General features: G+C 39.7%; 1 protein-coding gene across 2 annotated transcripts in view; it reads left to right on the top strand.

Annotated features, from left to right (window-relative positions):
- SLIT2 (slit guidance ligand 2) overlaps positions 1-21,416 on the top strand; it is a 370,853-nt gene that overhangs the window by 332,489 nt on the left and 16,948 nt on the right. For both annotated transcript variants that reach the window (XM_067530343.1, XM_067530344.1), the window contains exons 29-33: positions 5,061-5,154; positions 8,910-9,047; positions 9,144-9,384; positions 9,766-9,896; positions 19,268-19,422. In XM_067530343.1, coding sequence (XP_067386444.1) covers positions 5,061-5,154; positions 8,910-9,047; positions 9,144-9,384; positions 9,766-9,896; positions 19,268-19,422 — 759 coding nt within the window. The remainder of the gene's footprint in view (positions 1-5,060; positions 5,155-8,909; positions 9,048-9,143; positions 9,385-9,765; positions 9,897-19,267; positions 19,423-21,416) is intronic.

Below are 21,416 nucleotides of genomic sequence, written 5' to 3'. Positions count from 1 at the left end.
AGATGCACAAATAACATTTCAGGACTGCAAATTTTGGAGGCTACTCTGAGGCTTCTTTGTAAACTTGGCTCTTAGTTTGCGTCTCTTTTTTGTAAATCTTTCCTGATTATCCATGCTTGTTTTGATCAGATAGATCATATTTACTCAAAACCTGGCATTTGTTTATACAGTTCTTTATATTCTTTCTTCTCCACACTGGCCACGGGATTTCCCACTTCTTTGCTGTAGTGCAGTATCTCCCTTCCTAGATTACTTAATGTACTGTACTTAATGTACTAGATTAATGTACTGTTTGAACTGAATATTTTCTGCCTGGACTGACTTCTTGATTTATTTCACAATATTGGTCATTTTGCTCTGTGGGCTTTTGAAACAAAATTTGCAAAAATGTAAAGGAATATTTTCTTTCCTTTCATACTCTGAGCACATTATGTAGTATACCTTTAAGTCAACAAGAGTCAGGACACATTTTGGTTGGACAATAGGTTCATACACCAGTCGTACCTTAGAGTGCACGCTCTATGTATTGTGCAAAGCTTCTATAAAAAAATCAAACTCTTACTAGGTCCTCAGAAGTGGTTGCTGATGTCTTCAGACCATTTGGCAACCAGATTCTAGCAAAGTTGGGTTGATCTTATATTTTCAAGCAGAGCAATACAAGACTGTGTTTGCAGCTGAGTTTCACTTTTGACCTCAACATTCAATTTTACCCAGTAATCGCTGATCACAACTAGAGGATTGGGCTTTAAACTCCCCCCAACCTTGAGCTGGTTTGGCTTTCTGTGTAGTTTAGAGCAGCCTGGAGCCATTTGCCAGTCGGCAGTTACTGAAGTGCAGTGCACTCTGGTCGTGCCCCCTCAACTTCTGCATCCAGACCTAGAGGGTTAGGAGAATTGCACAGTGTTCAACCCCTGTTCTGCAAAGAGGTCAGCCACATTTGGCAGTCCGCCAGGTAATTTCAGATGTCAATGCCAGTGGTAACATGGCAGTGGTAATGCAGCCTTTGGCACAGTCTTTGTCCAGAGGAACAATCAATTCGGGATCAATACAGTTGTCAGTGATGATGGGATTATTGGCCATGTAATATCAATGTCAATTAGACAGGATTTTTCTAGGTATTATGGGGCTGAATTATTTCTAAGGGTCCTCTGTGGAGTCTAGAGGATTCCCAATTTTGTCAGTTTACCTATTGAATCATGGGAGCTAGAAAGTCCCCTGGTATTCTGGAGTTGGGCTTGCCTTTTTACCTCATTAGGTATCTAGTGCCTGGTACTGAAAGTCTTATGTTGCTGAAGGCCTCTGCTCATGGGTAAGTGGAAAATCCAAGTTGGGGGCATTTATAGGAGGTTTTGTGTCTGAGTCTTGTGAATATTGAATTTTAGTAGCATTCTGCAGGGCATGTAATTTAATGAAGAATTGTGCTCCAGAATTAAGAGCTTTCATTTAAAAAATGTTTCTTGCCTATAGAAATGCATATAAATTAGGTAAATAAAACAGGGATTTTTGCTGGTTTCAGTTTATGATCATGGGAGTTAGAATTCTCTTAGATTCTCTGCCAATATGTATCTCACCCTTTAAATGTTAATAAATTATTTGCCTCTATAATCCATTTCAGCAGTGAGTTCAGTAAATTGATTGTTATGTGTGTGAAGGAATACTCCCTCTTAAACATTTATTTATTTGAATACCACTCCTTCAGAAGAGAAAGGGTCTGTTTTTGGTTTGATATTGTTATGTTGTGGGATTCTTTTTTAGGATTCTTTTTCCACTGATCTAATAACAACAATCTTGCATTTGCCAGACGGACATGTCTGCAGAGGATGGCAAGAGGCTTTGAGAACAGAATCCAAGTCCTATGGGTTAGTCACCCCTAGTGGCCTGTGTTTGAACTTTCTTCAGTTGCCCGTATATATTAATTAAATAATATTATTATTTGCAATTTCCCTGCGAACCATTGAACAGCCTATGTCAGAGGATTGTGGACTTATATTATTAATTCATGTACACGTTGACATAGTTCTAAGAGATTGGCAGTCTGTGTAGTTAAAACATTGCAGCACTACAAGAAAAATGTATTAATAGATTGGTAGTGTGCTACCAAACGTCTTTGGAAAGCTTTACATAGCACCTTCATGGATTTTGTTGGCATGGATTTTCTGATGGCCAAGTCTGGATCTGTATAGCTATATGTTAAACATTATTTGTATGAATTTTCTCAGCTGCAAGCCCATTTCTACAGGATGAATACTAATACCTCAGTTTGGGAATGGATTGTAGATTAAGTTGATGCCTGCCATGGAATTGAAAGAACAAGCTCTCCTACAATAAATGGTCACAAAGTATTTTACAAACTGTTTTGACCTCACCTCTAGTGCTTGTGAATGGTGTGTTGGGTCCATTACTTTCCACCCTGCTAGACATGTATGTTTCAGATATATTTTCTTTAGACCAGTGCAACCACAAAAATGTATACCTTATTTCCCGGTTGAATTTGTCTAGCTTCAACTTCCAGTCATTGGATCATATTATACCTTTCTCCAGTAGACTGAAGAGCCCATTAAATATTTTTCCCCGTGTAGAAACTTATAGACTGTAATTGTGTCAACCCTTAATCTTCTCTTCATTAATCTAAATAGATTGAACTATTTGAATCTATCTCTAGTAGGCAATTTTCCTAATCCTTTAATAATTCTCGTGGCTCTTCTCTGAACCCTCTCCAATTTATCAACATCCTTTTTGAATTGTGGGCACCAAAACTGGACACAGTATTCTAGCAGCAGTCACACTAGTGCTAAATGCAGAGGTAAAATAACCTCTCTACTTCTACTTGAGATTCCTTTGCTTATGCATCCGAGGATTGCATTTGCTCTTTTGGACATAGAATCACACAGGAGGAGCTCATGTTCACCACAATCCCAAAATCTTTTTCAGAGTCACTAATTCCCAGGTTAGAGTCCCCCATCCTGTAATTATGGCCTACGTTCTTTGTTCCTAGATGTAGATATTTACATTTAGCCATATTAAAATGTATATTGTTTTCTTGCGCCCAGTTTACCAAGAGATCCAGATTGTTTTGACTTCTCCTCGTCATTATTTACCACTCCCTCAATTTTTATGCCATCTGCAAACAATATTAGTGATGATTTTGTTTTCTCCCAGGTCATTGATTAAAACAAGGTATTTCGCATAGGGCCAAGAATAGATCTCTGCAGGGCCCTGCTGGAAACGTAACCACTTGATGGGGATTCCCCATTTAATGCGTGCTATGTTAATTTTCTATCATTCACGTTTTTTAATCAGAATGTTGTGGTACCAAGTCAAACAGTTTACAGAAGTCTAAGTATATAATGTCAACACTAGTGCCTTTATCAAGCAAACTCATCATCTCATAAAAAAAGATATTAAGTTAGTTTGATAGGCGCTATTTTCCATAAACCCATGTTGATTGGCATTAATTACATTACCGTCCTTTAATTCTTTATTAATCAAGTTCCGTATCAGCCACTCTCTTATCTTGCTTAGAAGTCTATCCCATCTGTTGGAACATAAGAAGGGAAGAAGAATGGTTACTCTCTCTATCCTTAGAAACTCCCTCAGCATATTTACCCCTCCCTTACTCCTTCACATTCATAGACTTCCTTCTGGTCAGACTGGAGCTGCTAAAAGATCATGGTCAGAGGCATTTAGACCTCTTCCATTTTTCTTAATAGACCATATGTCTAAATCCCCCAGGCTGGCTGAAAAATTTCATCCCTTGAGTATTTATAGAAAGAGATCTAAAACACAGTGTGCTACAAATGTGGCCTATGCCCAGTAAAAAATTGCCAACTCCTTGACCACATAAAAAGCTATGACGGTAGCTACTATGCTAAAGAAAGAAACAAGGCTTCTTTCTAGGTTACTGTAAAGTAGTTACACAATAAAATCTTTATTGTAAACATTATTGTAGATTATTTCATATGATAAGGAGGAATGAGTCAATAATTAACTGTAAAATAGCTGCTTTTTATCATTTAAATGGACGGTTTAACAATATTTGGATTTACACACACACTTCTTTTCCCATGCCACTCTCTCAAAATGTATATTCTACTAATATCTCTCATTTTTCTTCCTGCTCCAACTCTCCTACCCTTTGAAAAAAAATAAAGTTCCAAATGGTACTGTCCCTCTCCTCGCCTCATGCCTCCTTCCCTGGTGGCTTTGTCCTCCTCCATCAATTTTCATGTCTAATAATTGGAGAAAGAGACTGAAGCCATTGTGTACTACTTCCCTGTGTAGGGAGGCAGCTGCCTCTGTATGCATGGAGCCACTGTTGGAAACTGACATTAAGCCCAGATGAGTGAGTGTAGTGTCAAAGCAGTTGCATGGCAGCTTTCCTGCTTCCTCCCAGCAAAGGACCACTTCCGTAGTGAGGATGAGTGTTTCGATCCCCCTGTCTTCTCACCTTTTCTTCCTTCAGTACCCCAATATTGGCTCTCCTCTGTTCATGCTACCTACATTGCTAATTAGAGCAAATGTCAAGAGGGGCAGTCCTTTGAATCTACCGGACCCACTAGATTTGTGAGTCGCTAAGCACAATATCGGCAAGATTTGTGCCCATGAATTGTGTGTGTGTGTGCATGTGTGTGTGTGCATGTGTGTGCGCACACTTGTGAGTGTATATATACATATATATAATATCACTGTAGTTTGCTTGTGTTGAACTGGGGGAAGAAGAATATTGATAGCCTGTTTGTGTCAGTGAAAGAAGATAGAGGCAGTGGTGTGTTCCTAGTCACTGCTGGTAGATATTTACTTTAAAGTGCAAAATATTTTAAGTGCAAGGAATTGCATTTATACTGTTGGCTCAGTGAGAGAGACTGGTCTGCAGAAGCTGTTTTCCTGAAAGAAATCAGGATACATCAATTGTTTACATATTATAAAGTGTAGAATTTTTCAGATGTTAACAATTTAAATCACAGTGGCTGATTGTAGAAACATTGCTATTGAGATAAAGCTGACCATTGTCAGGAAATTGTGGTATTCCCCCTGAACTGACAGTTTATGTTATGTTCCAGGTGAATTGTGTGAGGAGAAACTAGATTTCTGTGCCCAAGACTTGAACCCTTGTCAACATGACTCAAAGTGCATCCTGACACCCAAAGGATACAAGTAAGCATAAAGTATTGTTGGAGTCCAACTACACTATTTCTGTAATTCTCTTATTCTACTCTACCCCTTTGGGACTTGTTTCACGTGGGTCAATTCTGCTGTCAATGCACATTCATAGTAGTTATGATCACATATCAATAGCAGAACCTGACCCATTTGTTTCATGTTCACCCATATATCAACTTGAAAAGTATCTAGTGGATTAACAGTTTCTTAGTAGTGTGGATTAAAAAGGACCAATGAAGAATGGAGAGTTTCATTCTCAGTAACAGTCTACACAAAATCCTTTTGGAAAATTGGACTGTGAAGAGAATAATTAAGTTAAATTAAAGTGGGATTATTGTACTGCTCTGTGAGTAGTAATTACAAAACAGGTTATTAGCAAGATACATTGGAAGCCATTATAAAATAAGGAAGTTCATCACCAGGAAAACTAATCTTTAATTACATGGCATCCTTATTAACATTAATTAGTATGCACTCTTAAAAAGTATTTTAATGGACTTTAGATTAGTAGTTTTAGGAAACCTGCTGCTTTAAACTGTCATTCATGAGCAACCTGTTTTATATGCTGTATTTTCTTGTGCTCAAAACCAGCATATACCATTAAAATCGATATTCTTACCACATTTTAAATAACAGATTATTTTTTAAAAAGCAGACTTTATTTGGAAATATTCAAATGTTTATACAGTGGAGCTGATAGTTTTAAAGTGGACCATATTTTTAAGAGTTGTTTTGATGAACATCATTGTACATTTTATGCATGTATTCATTTTCAAATGGTCAATCAATAAAAGTATTGTTGCTTCTTGTACTTTTGTTACACAGGACATAAAACTTCCATATTACATTTTGAGATTTTAAACCAGAAAATGACACATTCAGTAGCTTTGAGCATACATCTCACTTCGTCAGATTTTTAACTTCTTAATAGTGTGCTTTATATTCTTTTCTCCTTCACTTACTCAGTTCTTTTTGTCAGATAAAAGACTTAAGAGATATTTGGATATATTTTTATTGATGCACCCAATTAAAAAAGTTATGTGGGTATTTAAATTTATATTTTGTGCTTCTAAACAAGTTGTTGACATAACAGTATGAGACAGACCAAAATCAGTGAGATGATCACAAAGACTGATGTAGTTAGTTGTTTGGTAAAAAGAAAAAGAGAGAACATTTAATTAACTTTTAGACAGCTGTGCTTGTGTAAGTATGGATTTGTAATCTTGTCCATTGATTTGTGAGCTAAATAATTCTTAGCACTCCTTCAACTTAATGTGTGAGGCTTTAACTGAAGAACTTCATTAACATTAATGATGAGATTTGCATGGTCAAAACCCTGAATACAGTATTGGAAATACACAACTTCCAAGTCAGTTTTTTTGTTTTTCTTACGTTAAGTAAAATAAAAATAACCATACTGCAACCACTTTGGTTCATAGGCAACAGAATTATTTCTTTTAAAGTCTGTTGGCTGAAATTAAAAAATAAAAGTTGAGATCACTCTAACATGTCTGTGTAAATGCAGTGTTGCACCATTTATTGTTGTCTAGTAATTGACAATGAAAATACACAGCACAAGAACTCAAGTCTTGGACTATTTTTCTGGCTCACACCAACTCAGTTTACCATATTTGCTTATTTTGAGTGAATGTACATTACTCATATATTCCAAGGAGAACTGTCAGAATGATTCAAGAGGGCCCTCAAGATTTACACCAAGAATACTTGATATAATGTCAGATAATCAATAAGCACAACGTAAAGGGTAAAACACAAGACCTAGTAGTAATGGGGAACTTTAACCACTCTGATATCTGTTGGAAAACTCATATGGCAAAACATAACATTTCTAAGAAGTTCTTGGGGACAACTTTTTGTTTCAGAAAGTGGAGGAAGTAACAGGAGGGCAGCCATTTTGACTTGATTCTGACCAACATGGGTGAATTGGTTGTGGATCTGAAGGTGGAAGGCAATTTGGGTGAAAGTGATCATGAAATGATAAATTTCATGATTCAAAGGAGTGAAATTTATCCAAGGGTTTTTAAGGAATCTAAGAACTGTTAGGAATCTCTGAGAACTCAGAATGAATAGATAAGATTCCAGAGAACTGGAGAAGAGCAGGCATAGTACCTATCTTGAAAAAGGGGAACAAAGAAGACTCAGGGAATTATAGATCAGTCAGCCTAACTTCAATACCTGGAAATATACTGGAACAAATTTGTAAACAATTAATTGGTAAGCACCTATTGGATAATAAGGTTATAAGGATTAGCCAGCATAGATTTGTCAAGAGCAAATCATGCCAAACCAACCTAATTTACCTTCTTTGACTGGGTTACTGGCCTAATGGATGAGGGGAAGCAGTAGATGTGATATCCTGATTTTTAGTAAGGCTTTTGACACACCCACATGACATTCTCAAAAGCAAGCTAGGGAAATGTGTTCTAGATAAAATTACAATAAGGTGGATGCACTGGTTGAAAGCCCGTACTCAAAGAGTAGTTATCAATGGTTCTCAGTCAAACTGGAAGGGTGTACTCGTGAGGTCTTGTAGGGATCAGTCCTGGGTCCAGTACTATTCAATATTTTCATTAATGCCTGGGATAATGGAATGGAGAGTATATTTATAAAATTTGTGGATGACACCACAGTGAGAGGAGTTGCAAGCATTGTGGAGGACAGGATTAGAATTCAAAATGATCTTAAATTGGAGAATTGGTATGAAATCAATAAGATGAAATTCAATAAAGAAAAGTGCAAAGTACTTCACTTAGGAAGGAAAAATCAGATGCACAACTACAAAATGGGGAATAGCTGGCTAGGTAGTAGCACTGCTGAAAGGATCTGGGGTCTATAGTGGATCACAAACTGAATATGAGTCAACAGAGTGATGCAGTTGCAACAAAGGCTAATATAATTCTGGGGTGCATGAACAGGAGTGTCATATGCAAGTAATGGATGATAATTGTACTGCTGTACGCAGCACTGAGGCCTCAGCTGGAATACTGTGTCCAGTTTTGGGCATCACGCTTCAGGAAAGATACTGATAAACTGAGAAAGTTCAGAAGAGAGCAACAAAACTGACAAAAGGTTTAGAAATCTGACCTGTAAGGAAAGGTTAAAAAAATTGGGCCTGTTTAGTCTTGAGAAAAGAAGACTGAGGAGGAACCAGATAAATCTTTAAATATGTTAAGGACTGTCATAAAAAGGATGGTGATCAGTTGTTCTCCATGTCCACTGAAGGTAAGACAAGAAGTAATTAGCTTAATCTGCAGCAAAGGATATTAGAAAAACCTTTCTAACTATGAGAGGAGTTAAGCCCTGGAATGAGCTTCTAAGGGAGGTTGTGAAATCCCCATCATTAGAGATTTTTAAGAACTGGACTGGACAAACACCACTCAGAGACGGTCTAGGTTTACTTGGTCCTGACTTAGCTCAAGGAGTTGTATTTAATGGCCCTTAAAGGTCCCTTCCAGCCCTATCTTTCTGTGGTTTTATGATTCATTACAATTATAGACTCTGTATGTAAAAATGATTTAATTAATCAATATATACAGGCTTTCAACACTATACTAAAGTTATATTTTAATAGTGCATTATGTTAAAATGTCACTTAAAAATTGATTTTCTAAATAATAGTGCTGCGCTTCAGAATCAGTTCATAAGATACTACATCTCTGGCATTTTCTTAAGTATATTGTTTTTATAGACAGGCATCATACTAACCACTATACTTTTCTGTTTACTAGATGTGATTGCACTCCTGGATACATAGGAGAACACTGTGATATTGACTATGATGACTGTCAAGACAACAAGTGTAAAAATGGAGCACAGTGTACTGATGCAGTCAATGGGTATACATGTATATGCCCGGAAGGGTACAGGTAAGAAAGACTTGAAGACAGGATGAACATTTATATTTTTATCATACCACAGGGGCGATTTTCTCTGAAATCCTCTTTTTTTCTGTTTGTATTTAGTGGCCTTTTTTGTGAGTTTTCACCACCAATGGTTCTCCCTCGCACCAGCCCTTGTGATAACTATGAGTGTCAGAATGGAGCTCAGTGCATCATAAAAGTAAATGAACCGATATGTCAGTGTTTGTCCGGTTACCAGGGTGACAAATGTGAAAAGCTGGTCAGCGTAAACTTTGTGAACAAAGAATCCTACCTGCAAATTCCTTCAGGCAAGATCCACCCTCAGACCAACATCACTCTGCAAGTAAGAAGGCAAACTGATCTTGAGCCATGGTCATTTTCTTCACCATAAATCGCTACAAGTTGGCATGGGTCCTGGGCATGTGAGGCGGGGGGGGAGGGAGAAATCTAAAACAAATGTATGCATATAAAGTTGTCATTAGGTCAGTTAAAAGCTTTAGATTATTTGACTAACCGAGAACTAGAAGCATCACTGAAATTAGCATCACAACTGATGGACAACTGGTATGGAAAAATATTATTTTTGTCACCTGACTATCCCAATAAGAGTTTTATAACAAAGAAGAAATATTGGTAATGGCCATACGGATGAGTGCAACCCATTTAGCATGTCAAGTTTATTTGGATTCATTTCCCTCTAACTTAGTGTTTCTTTTTTCACTAGATTGCCACAGATGAGGACAGTGGAATCCTGCTATACAAAGGTGACAGAGATCATATAGCAGTGGAGCTGTACCGTGGGCGAGTGAGGGTCAGTTATGACACAGGATCTTACCCAGCATCTGCCATTTACAGGTGAACTGAAATACAATAAATTATAGTTCAAGACAAACCATGTATGTTCTCCTGCTGTCTTGCGTCTAAAGTCAGATTTTGCAGTAGCCATTTAGAAGAAGGAATATTTTTGAAAAAATGTAGTGTTAGACTTTATGTAATTGAAAGGCTACTACCAAAGCACTTCAATATGAAAAATGGTGTATAGAATGGTATGTGTTAAATTGAAACTAAGGGATAAGTTTCAGCAAGATATTTACCCTTCTTTGTTTTTTTAGAATAAACACATGCAAACAATCTCTCTTTTATTCTTCTTCAGAGATGATTTCCCAGTCCGTAGTGTGGCCTAAAAATTAGTGTTACCTGAATCTCCATGTCAGACATGCCTCACAGTGGGGCATTTCCCTCCCTTAGCAACTCAAGGCAAACTAGATCTTTGGTTATGAGCCAGGGTTTAGGACCTACTCTGAGAAAGAACTTCTCTCTGCTTCCAAATCTGTACAGACAGGACTCCACATCTTCCTTTGTAACTAAGCTTTCATAGGATTTTTTTATGATTTTAAACTACATTTTTCTAATTTTCTTCACTGGCTTTGAGGTTTTTCTCCTTAAAATTATTACCTTCAAAAGTATCTTCTGCTGGATTTCTGAGGAAGGTTGATGGGGCAGCACCATTATCCTCCTCTTTCCTCAGAATTGGCAGATTGAGACTGCAAAGTGAAATAAAAGGCCAAAAGTTGTTCCCATTATTTGACCCCCAACTACCACCACCAAAGCTTAGCTGGTACTTAGGTTAGATCCACATCAAATCAGTTGAACAGGCTGCAGGGAATCTTCCCTCACTGAAACCAAGCTAAACCAGCAGCACAGAATCCTGAGTAAGCTTTTCAAAACCATTCTTCCCAGACAACATCTTTTTCAGTGTTTGCAGAAAAGAAACAAAATGGGTGTGAACACAACTAAAGCAAACTCATTTTAAATTTGAGTGAGCCCTCATGGAATCTTTGTTTTTGTTTTTCAATATTCATCTAGCTCCTACTGATGGTTATTATGAACACACTTACGTGGTTTACAATATAGTTATATATTGGGGTGGCCAAACTGTGACTCATGAACCACATATGGCTCTTTTACAGTTAAAATGTGGCTCGCAGCCCCAATTCTCTACCTACCAGACTGGGATAGGGAGTTCGGCGCTTCTGCCCTGTGGCAGGGTGGTGGGGCTGGAGGATTCTGCACAGCAGGGAGGGGTGTCATGAGGGGTCAGTAAGTTTGGCCACCCCTGTTATATATATTTAATGGTAAATGTTTGGCTACCACTGTTATATATATATATATATGATGGAAATTGTAGAAGCTGTCACTTATTTTACATTTTGTAGGGGAATTTTTATTTAAAATAAATATTTCCAAAAATTGCCCTCAAATGGCAAAACAAAATGAAAAGGCTAATTTTTCTCTCTGGAGAAATAATGCCAAACTTTGTTTGGCAATAATATCCAGGAGACTAAGATAATTCATATGTATTCCACACAAATACTGTCCTTATAACATATGAGGTGCTTTTTTATAACCATAAAAAGTAGTATGCCTTACACAGGTACCATTTTGAAATTACTTCTATTTTTCCAATGCAAGACTTATTTATGATATTTTGTTTATAGTTCTGATGAAATACCATAATTTGTGGGACTATTATTTCATATATCAAATGTGTTCATTTAACTGAATTGAATAAAAATAGGACTTACATTTACAAATGAATCAAGATACGTTTTAAAAACACGATTGTTAGAATCGAATGAAACAAATTCCTTGTTTCCCTCTACAGATTGTTTGAATCTAAATTCAAAATAAAATGCTAATCCCTGGAATAATACTGAAAAGAAACTGAGATTAGGTTCCTGTATTTTAGGAATGGGAATTAACAGGGATTGTTTTTCTTGGATTTATATTTATTGGGTTTATCAGTTTTCAACAATCAACAATCCAGGCTGCATGTAATTTCCAGTTACTTGCATTCTGGATTGCTTAATACCTATGAGCCATCACTTGTAGCTCTTTCCATCTTAAAAATTTAGATCCTGTCATCTGCTCTGTACATTTTATGCACTATTAATTGAACTATCTTCTCTTACTTGTGCATTTCAGTCTTCCAGGCTATGTCTACACTTACAGCGATGTGTAGAATACAGGCACTACTCTTGTAGCTACACATCATTGTGAAAGGCTCTGGCAGCTCTCCATTGCCGGAGCTTTCACTGTGGAGAGGAAAAGCTTGGGTGAGGGGGGAAAGGAGTGGAGAAAGGCTCTGATAGCTCCCTGCTGCCAGAGCATTTCACTGTGGCAAGAAAAAGCTTTGGCAGGATGGAGGCAACCGGGAGAGGCTCTAGCTGCAGGGCACTACACTGCTAAAAATAGCAGTGTAGACACAAGAGTTACTGCTTGGGCATGTAGAGAGCCATGTAGGGTATATACCCCGGGAGTTCAGGCCTGTAGGGCACTCTATTTGACTAATCTGTGCCTCACCATCTACAATGCTAATTATACCTGTACACTAGCTGGGCATGCAGTGTCTGTACTCTACACGCTGCCATAAATATAGACACCCTGAGAGAGAGAGAGGCTTTGAAGGACCATTACTCAAAAGACCTCAAATTTAATTTCAGCAATTTAAAAATATACATTGTAACACAAATAATAATAATAAAATAACTTGTGTGACTGTTCCATCAAAATAGAATATTTTTACAACACCATAGGTATCTCACAGAACACAATCCTTTCCCCAAGAAGCATAAATTCTGAATTTATGGGGGAAGATCACAGACAGACAGTGAAGAAGTGGAAAGAGAGAAGGACAAGAGTAGTAAGATAATGTGGTTGCTCAGTAAAGTGTGTAAGCATCTTGATTTTTTTATTTTTTTTATTTTTTGTAATCTTTCCCTCCATCTCGCTTCTAATAGATGAGATGGTAGAAATGCGTATCTGGAGGGATTTACATATGACAAGGGAGTGAAAGTGGTGTTGACTGTAAGAGAGAGAGCTTGGGAGGAAATTAGTATTCTGTTGAAAGCTCATCTCTTCTAAGTACTCTAAAACCCATATAGTTAATCAGATTGCCTTGACATTTGCTTTGCCTCTTGAGGGTGCAGGGTTCTGCTATGATCTGCTATGATTTGGAGCCATTTGCCCAAGGGCCAAGATATAGCACTTGAAAACCCCCCAGCTTTTCTTAAAGTTAATAAATTCTGGTGACCTTTTTTTTGCTCACAGAGAGCTCAAACCAGAGCTCAGATCATAGCACCAAAGTCTCAGATGCTCAGGGGTCACCCTGACAGAGTGCATAGTTCTCATCAACCCTGTGGAGGAAATCAAATTAAAATGTTATTTGAAAAAGAGTTTTCTTCTCCAATTAGGTATGTCAAGGATTTCACTGAGTATGTGCAGAGAGAGAGGCTAGCTATCTGGAAAACTATCTATATTCATAGCATCTGTGTGGCGCCGAGTCTATGTCATGGTCATTGAATCAAAGCACCCACCCCAGGCACCAATCCTGGACAATCTAAGTACAAAAAATAGGCCTATTGCTCCAATCTACCTCAGTCAAAAGAGGATGTTTAGTTTGGAGAAATGTAATCAAAGCACTGCAGAACATTCAGAAGGTATTGAAATTATTTTTTGAAAAGAAAGTAAGCTACACAGCAAATACTTGCTCCCATGTGAGATGGAATCTGGGGTGCCTTGTCCCTCTAAGGGGGTCAGAGCCCATCTCTCCGCCTCTGAGCCAGGATCTCATGCCCCTGTGAGTGGAGAGTTTAGAACAGGCATGCTCAGAGCATGCATCAAGAGCTCAAGGCCGAAACTGAAGTAAGGAGCTAAGATTGCGTAAGCTTGACACACATCAGAAACATTCTAGCACTGGTGAGGTGAGAAGAGAACACCCACTGACATGAATGGAGCAGCTCATGCATTTCAGAGCTATTGTTTCAGGCTGTATTCCTTTCCCTGGGGTATTATCCTTCAGCTGAGAACATCTCATTGAGGCCACTTAATACTTCTGTGAAATCTGGCCCTGTCAATGCATGTGTTTAATTATTATCTGAGTACAACATGGTGCTGAAACTATTTTTTAAAAGAAAATAAATTACATCTGTGAATGCTCACTGGAAGAGAAGAGGTAGCAGAGGAAGATGGGGATTTAGAGATGCAGAGGGGACTGTCAGCCCTGAATACTTCCCTTCTGTCTATGCACTGGGATATTGGGGAGCCCTACCCCCTAAAATGAAGCACCTTTGATCGGAGATTTTTGGTAGTAATGCCTGTTTGGCCCATGCATGAGCCCTAACACACCCTTGCGCTCTACACTGAGGCTACATAGAGTTGTGCAAATGACCTGCCCTCAATTTCTTCTCAACTGGCTCAGGCTGAGACATAGGCTGAGACATAGTGTCTGAGTGGAGCTTACCTGAACTTTGTCTTTTGGTATAGTATTACTTAGTAGTAGTAGTAGTATGTTAAAAAGGAAAGTTTGTAAGGACCCCATTGTCCTTTTAGTTCCTTCCCTTTGGGGAATTTTATTTACTTAAAGAAGATCTGCCCAGCTCTCCGAGTTTAAATGTTGCCTTTCCTGCTGGGAGACTGTCCCAGTGAGCAACAGGCACTACTGGTGTGTCTGTTGCCTTGGGGAAAGCACACGTCCATCAAAAGTGCAACATTTGACTGGCATTTAAAATCAAGAGCCAGAAAAAAATGAGGAGATCAGATTGCAAAGTAGCATCTCATCTTCATCCCTGGATGAAGCAGTCATGCCTCCTCTGCCATTCCAATTGATGATTTCAAGCAGTTTCAGGATCTCATTGGAAGGATAACAACTCCTTACAAATACCATTTCAAGAAGTTAAGAACAGGGAGGAGCCCACTTCAGACAGCTTCCTTTTCCTGCTGTTGGCTCAAGTAAGGCTAGTGAGCCAATCAGCTGCTCTGGGACACCACCAATAGGACCTTAAGGGAAGAGCCTCAAACTGTTCTGGACTGTGTGCCTTGTTCTTCCCCCTCCTGCTCATCCAGCTCGATTTCCTGGCATCCTGACTCAATCTGATCCTTGGCATCTGATTCATGGTTCTGATCTCCGGTTTGTCTCCTGCCTATGACTCCCTGGTATTCTGACCCAGCCTGACTCTGGTTTCCAACTTGTGGTTCTGATCTCAAGTTTGTCTCTTAATTCTGATCTTGACTCCTGTCTCATGAGTGTGGACCCTGGCTCTGACCACTAGGTCTGGCTGCTCACGACCCAGCAGTGGCAACAAATGAGTCAAGACATTTCTGTTCTTTGTTGTGTGGCATTGATAGCATGTTATCAGGTCCAACATGGCCTTGTGTCACAGGGGAATCTGTAAGGCTGACCTGTAGCTGTATCCATAAAGTTGTCCGCTGCTCCTGAATCAATGAGGCCCTGTTGGAGGGGAATCTGTCAGGGGTCCCCCAGGATGCACAATTGGATAGGTACCTGCAAATAGGAAGACCCTGGATGGGGCTCAAGGTACATCTCAGTGAAAACTAGAGTACAGGGAAATTCTCTTCTCTGTAGGACTAGGTCTGTTCCCCCTGCCATGCCTGGGCTGGCTTGTTTCCCCAAGCTCGTTGGTGTTTGTATTAGGGAGGCCGAGATGGCATGGTCAGGTTCCTCGCATAGAAGAATAGGTGGTGCTGATGTTGCTGTTCTTTTTCTTCAGGAGTGAGCCGCTGACAAGCCAGATTGGCGTGTATAGGTTCAGTGGGTGATACAGAAGGTGAGCTCATGATACACAGGTAGGAGAGAAGAGGTTCCCTGCAGTCCCACTTTCTTCATTCTTGCAGCTGATCATCTATGTGGATGGCATCTATGTGGATTTCCCTGATCAGTTGTGCAACTTGGGCCTGCAGTGCTTGATTATCTGCCTGGAGGTGGAGGGCCCATTTAGGCAAGTCTTATGCTTCCAGTGGCTATGGTGGTGCTGCTGGATCCATCCTTCTTGCATTGGGCTCATTCCCATAGGGTTATTGTGGTCGAACAAGTAGTCATGGGCAGGTCATGGGCAGCCAGACCTAGTGGTCTGAGCCACAATCCATACTCACAAGACAGGAATTGAGAGTCAGCTGGATCAGGATACTAGGAGATCAGAATCAGGAGACAAATTTGAGATCAGAACCATGAATCAGATGCCAGGAGTCACGCTGGGTTAGGATGCCAGGAAATTGAGCTGGGGGAGCAGGAAGCACAAGGCACACAGCCCAGAACAGGGAGGAGCCCAGTTTGGACAGCTTCCTGTTCCTGCTGCTAGTTTAAGTAAGGCTAATCAGCTGCTCTGGGATTTCACCAATATGACTTCAGAGATGGAGCCTCAAACTGGGGCTGGGCTTCACAGGTCCTAGGTAAGCAGTTGTCAACAGGCTGGTAGGTGGAGGGCTGGAGCATGGCTGCTCCTTTGGGCCTGGGTCATGACATCTGGTTGCAAATCATACTCATCTGTGACCCTACAGTTTAGGATTACCAAATATCAGGTGCTGATGGCAAAGTATAACCATGATAATTACTCAGTTTTTTTCATTTATTGATCATTTACCACAGAACAAAGGGACCAAATTCAGGCGATCATTACAGAGGGTCAGCTTCTTGCCAGAACATCTCTGCAATCCTCCTGAATGCTGCTGACACAGCCACTTGCTTTATTTCTATGGCAGTTGTCATGAGAAGGGCCTCTTGGCTTCAAATTTCAGGTTTTCCAAGCGAAGTTCAGAATACAGTTGAGGAGCTTTCCTTTGATGGCTCAAAATTGTTTGCAGAGAATATATATGAGTCTCTGCATACCATAAAAGATTCCAAGGCCACTCTGCATTCTCTGGGAATTTATACATCTGCACACAAAAGAAGAGGTAGTAAGTTCCAGACAGCATAGAGATTTCATCCTGTTCAATTTACCAGCTTCCAAAGACCTCATGAATGCCAACTAAACAGACAGAAAGTCCAGAAAAATTTGTGAAGGCACATAAATTCAAAATAGTAAAGTTGCAGCAATAATTCACCTAGGGGATTGGTATTTGGCCCTCAGCCATTCGGCCTTTCTTCTGCTCCCAGTGTTTTTTAAAGTTTTTGTCAGTGGTGGCAGCTTACCTTCATAGAAAAAGCATTTGTCAACGATTGGCTGCTGAAGGGGCATTCTTACAATGACACCTTGTTGGCCAGAGCGCTGTTTCTCAGACTGTGACTTCAGTTAAACATTCAAAAGTCCACTTTGACCCATGTGCAAGGATTGGAGTTCACAGAGCTTACCTCAGTGCGGTAACGGCCAGAGCCTATCTCCCAAAGCACAGGTTTACAACCCTATCGCATTTAGTCACCACAGTTCAAGTGAAGCCTCAAACATCAGTCAAAAACTGTCTCCAATTGTTTAGGTATGTGGCAGCTGATACTTTTGTGATAAGCCATGCAAGGTTATACCTGCAGAGTCTGCAGGGTCACTCAGAACTCTTTATTCTTCGAGCTTGAATAGACTAATCTAAATTGGTGGAAATACCCTCACAACATTTGCGCAGGAGTATCCTTTACTCAACCACCTGTAGCCGTTGTAATAACAACAGATGTATCTCTGTGGGGATGGCAAGCACATCTTGACACACACTGCTCAGGGCAGGTGGTCATCTCACAATCATCTCTCTACACATCAACTTACTGAAACTCAGGGCAATCAGGAATGCCTGTCTCCATTTTCTGTCATTGATCACAGGCAGATATGTAAAGATCATGACGGACAACATGCGGGTGGTTTGCCCATGCAGATCCGATAGCCTCAGTGCAGAGCGTGGGGTTGTGTAGGGTGCAGGCAGGCTGAATGGGCAGTACTACCTAAAATCTCTGATCGAAGTTGCTTGGGGACAATGTATCTGAAGTGGAGCACCCATAGTGGTACACATCTCAAAGAACTACAGTTACTGCACAGGGTGAGTAACCTCTCCTCCTTTCTGCCGTAGGTTTTCACCAGTAAATAGCAGTTTAAACCAGAACCTGTAATATTCCTGTCAGTCAGATTGAAAATCTCAAGTTATATATATGAAGAAAAGCAGTATCGTGCACATCTTACTTGATATATATGTGCACTTGTCATAAAACCAGACCTTGCCATGTGGGAATCTAGAACACTGCCTTTTTACTTTTTCATATGTAGCACAGCAGTCTCTCCTCATTCATCTGCCAAAAAAATGCTTTTTCCATTTTAGACTCTAAACCTCAGTGTTGAAACGGCAAGACCTTGTGTATACTGAGAACTTTCAGTCATTCTCTCACCATGCTAGCAAGGAGAGAAGGCATGATATAGACAAGAGCAAACACTTTTTTACCACCGTGTTAGATGAGGGAAAAATGAATAAATATAACCATGCCTAGTCTACCCTCGCACTTACTGTATTGCTAGCACTAGTGGAGCTGTGTCAGGCTAAGTTTATCCGTGGAGCTGGGGCAATGATTCCCACGTTGAGTAGACATACTCAACAAGGCGACCACACTAAAAACAGTAGCATAGCCACTGTAGCACGGGCAGTGGCAAGTGGCAGCACAGACTAGCTGCCCTGACTACAAACCTGCCTGTATCCCGTGAGTATGTACATGGGGCAGCTTGCCCATACCGCTGCTCACTGCTGCCAGTGCTGTTGCAGCTTTTCTACTATTGTAGCATGCTAGCTCGGTGAGAGCTAGTGTGAATGTGTCTGCCTGAGCTGGAAATCATAGCCTAGCTCCAAGTGTAGCTGTAGTCCCAGTGCTAAGCCAGTGATGGGAGTATGTCTGTAAATCCCAAGTATAGATACAGCCTCAGGTTCTCTGGAACAACAGGTTCAAATCTCACAGGTGTCAACTCAGCTTTTAATTCTTTCACGATAGATAAATTGAATATTATTTTCATTATTGGAGTTTCATTTTGTTTTGTTTTTTTTTCCATTAAGATTTTAAAACAATAGTGATGTTCACTTTGCATGACCTCGTGGCATGTTTTGTAAAGGTAGAGGTTTTGTTTGTAGTCAAAATTTTCCTTCCTTCTGCTATACATAATGTACATAATGTCTGATTGAAACTGTATGTATGTACTTAGTAAACTCCTTTGGGAAAAATTCAGACTGAAAGATGCCATTAATATATAAAATATACTAGTAACAATACTACAATGCTATAGAAATAATAATACACTTTATTATCTTTTAATAAGCATGACTGCACATCTTTACTTAAAATTTAGCTATCTGAAAATTACATTACTGGGGAAGTTTTGGTCTGAAGATATGTACTGTTTAAAAGACAGCAGGTCAAGGAAATCCTAACTAAGATTCAAATGTTTTAAAACTATTATTTTTTGTTGTTGCAGTGTTGAGACAATAAATGATGGGAATTTCCACATAGTGGAGCTACTAGCCATGGATCAGATCCTATCTTTGTCTGTTGATGGAGGAAGCCCCAAGATCATTACCAATTTGTCTAAACAATCAACTCTGAATGTTGACTCCCCACTTTATGTAGGAGGTAGGGGAACTTATTGTTTTCTATTTGAGAGGTTATTGCAAATGTACTCTGCGAGTATGCATTGCCAAAAGCACAGAAAAAGGCCACTTCATTGGGTTAATTCCAAAATATGAAACTCAGGGCAATTCATCCTGAAATAATCTCATTATTAACTGTAGTAGTGATGATTCAGATTTCTACATGACACTCTAAAAGTATTGATTAAGTACTTGATTGCTCTAGGAGGAGTTTTGTTGAAGGACCAGAGAGCTTCTGGTAGCTTGTAACTGTTGTTTTCCATTATTAAGGATGTAATCCACACTGTAATATTTTATAATTATGCTTTTTCTGGTGGTAATGTTTAGTTTTAAACAGGGCTGAAGAAGTGCATAGCATTCTATAGACAAGCCAAAGGGGCCTGTTTTTCACTCATTAGCACCTTGAATAGGCATTTATGCCTGTGCAAAGTGGGTATAAAATGCTACCATTCTGTTCTGGTGGTGTTTTACATTCACTTTACACTGTAAATGTACACGTGTAAATGATGGCAAGATGCAAGGCAGTGGAAAATCACACCCTCAATTTAGGTAAATAAGAGCTATAGCATAGGGAGAGATGACATTAGACAATAGGCAGGAACAGGTGGAGGACATACACAATAAAAGGTTGCAACCATTCTTGCTTTCCCACTGTACGTGTTATGTTAGTTCTTTTTTCAATAAGAAATAGTTTTTAAGTTGGCATTAGACTCTTGTGAGGATAATTGGTTGAAAATCTGGGTTTTCTGAGCATTCGTCCACACAGAACTCACTGTTATGTGTGCCCTACACGCACAAGCCCAGAATCTTTTCACCAACAGTGTCCTTTTGGGCTGTTCATTTGCCCTGCACACCCTTATGCCTCTACAGTGAGATTATAAAAGGCAGAGTGCTCCCAATGCCACTGTTCCTTTTCACCACGCACGACAGTGAATTAGGCCCCAGAGTGTTGTCCTGCTTCTCTGCAGCTCTTAGATAGGATCAAGGTTGAGAATAACTTAATTAATTTAGTTTTATTGTCATTTTTGTAAGTTTCATTTATGCCTGATGGCTTTTTTTAAAAGGACATTTTTCCTTTTTTTTCTTCTGAGTCTCATCTCAGTACTGAGGAGTGGGTCCAATGGCTGAAAATAGGACTCCACACTTGAAAATCTGCCATGTCGCCCAGAGGTGCCCATAGGAAATGCCAGATTTTATTTAGAGGAGTCTCATGTCCCAAAAAAGTGTGCTTCTGTAGTTATTTTTCTAAATGCACACAGAAGGCTCCTGGTGCCCACTTGAAACTATTTCTGATGGAAAACTCAATGAGACATGTTTCTGACTCTGAGCTCCCTTGTCAAAAACAATCTCCTCCTGCTTCAAAAGCAGTTTCAGCAAGTGCTCTGGCTACAAGAGACTCCATTCCAGAAGTTAATCCTTCTCCTTAATCTTCTTTGGGTAAGTCAGTGGCTCCTGCTGTCCAAAATAGGACGGAGCAAAAATCTGTGGATGTGGCTCAGGAATGGTCATCATCCCCAGCACTAGCCAGGAGTAAAACTAACAGTCGTCATGCCTCTGATTCGCTTATGTTAATTCCTTCAAAAGTGCATCAGTAATGTGAGTCTTCCGAGATTGTGGGATCTTCTTCTGCAGCAGGTTTGCATCCTCTATCTCAGGTGACTAATACTTAGCACCATTGGGATTGGTACTGTATGCCACAGATTCATCAGCATTGCATTATGATCAAATGTTATCTGCTAAGATTCCCATGCCAGTACCATTGTCACTGCTACTGCTTCCTATGTTTGCCATGACTGCTTTTACGTCTCCTCAGATCAAACCATGTCTTCGGAGCCAGAGTCCCCTTTGCTAGATGTTTTTCTTTTACCTGTAGTATTCAAATCTGTGCCAGTACTGGAGCCCAATGTGTTGAAAATGAAAACATCTCTGAATCAAGCTTCTGGTACCATTGCCTGCTGCTCATACTGTCATGTCTGA

This window comes from Emydura macquarii, unplaced genomic scaffold, assembly GCF_026122565.2.
Source record: "Emydura macquarii macquarii isolate MOO-44397 ecotype Brisbane River unplaced genomic scaffold, CSIRO-AGI_Emac_v2 contig_3062, whole genome shotgun sequence".
NCBI lineage: Eukaryota > Metazoa > Chordata > Testudines > Chelidae > Emydura > Emydura macquarii.
This window is presented reverse-complemented; position numbering and strand designations above follow the sequence as displayed.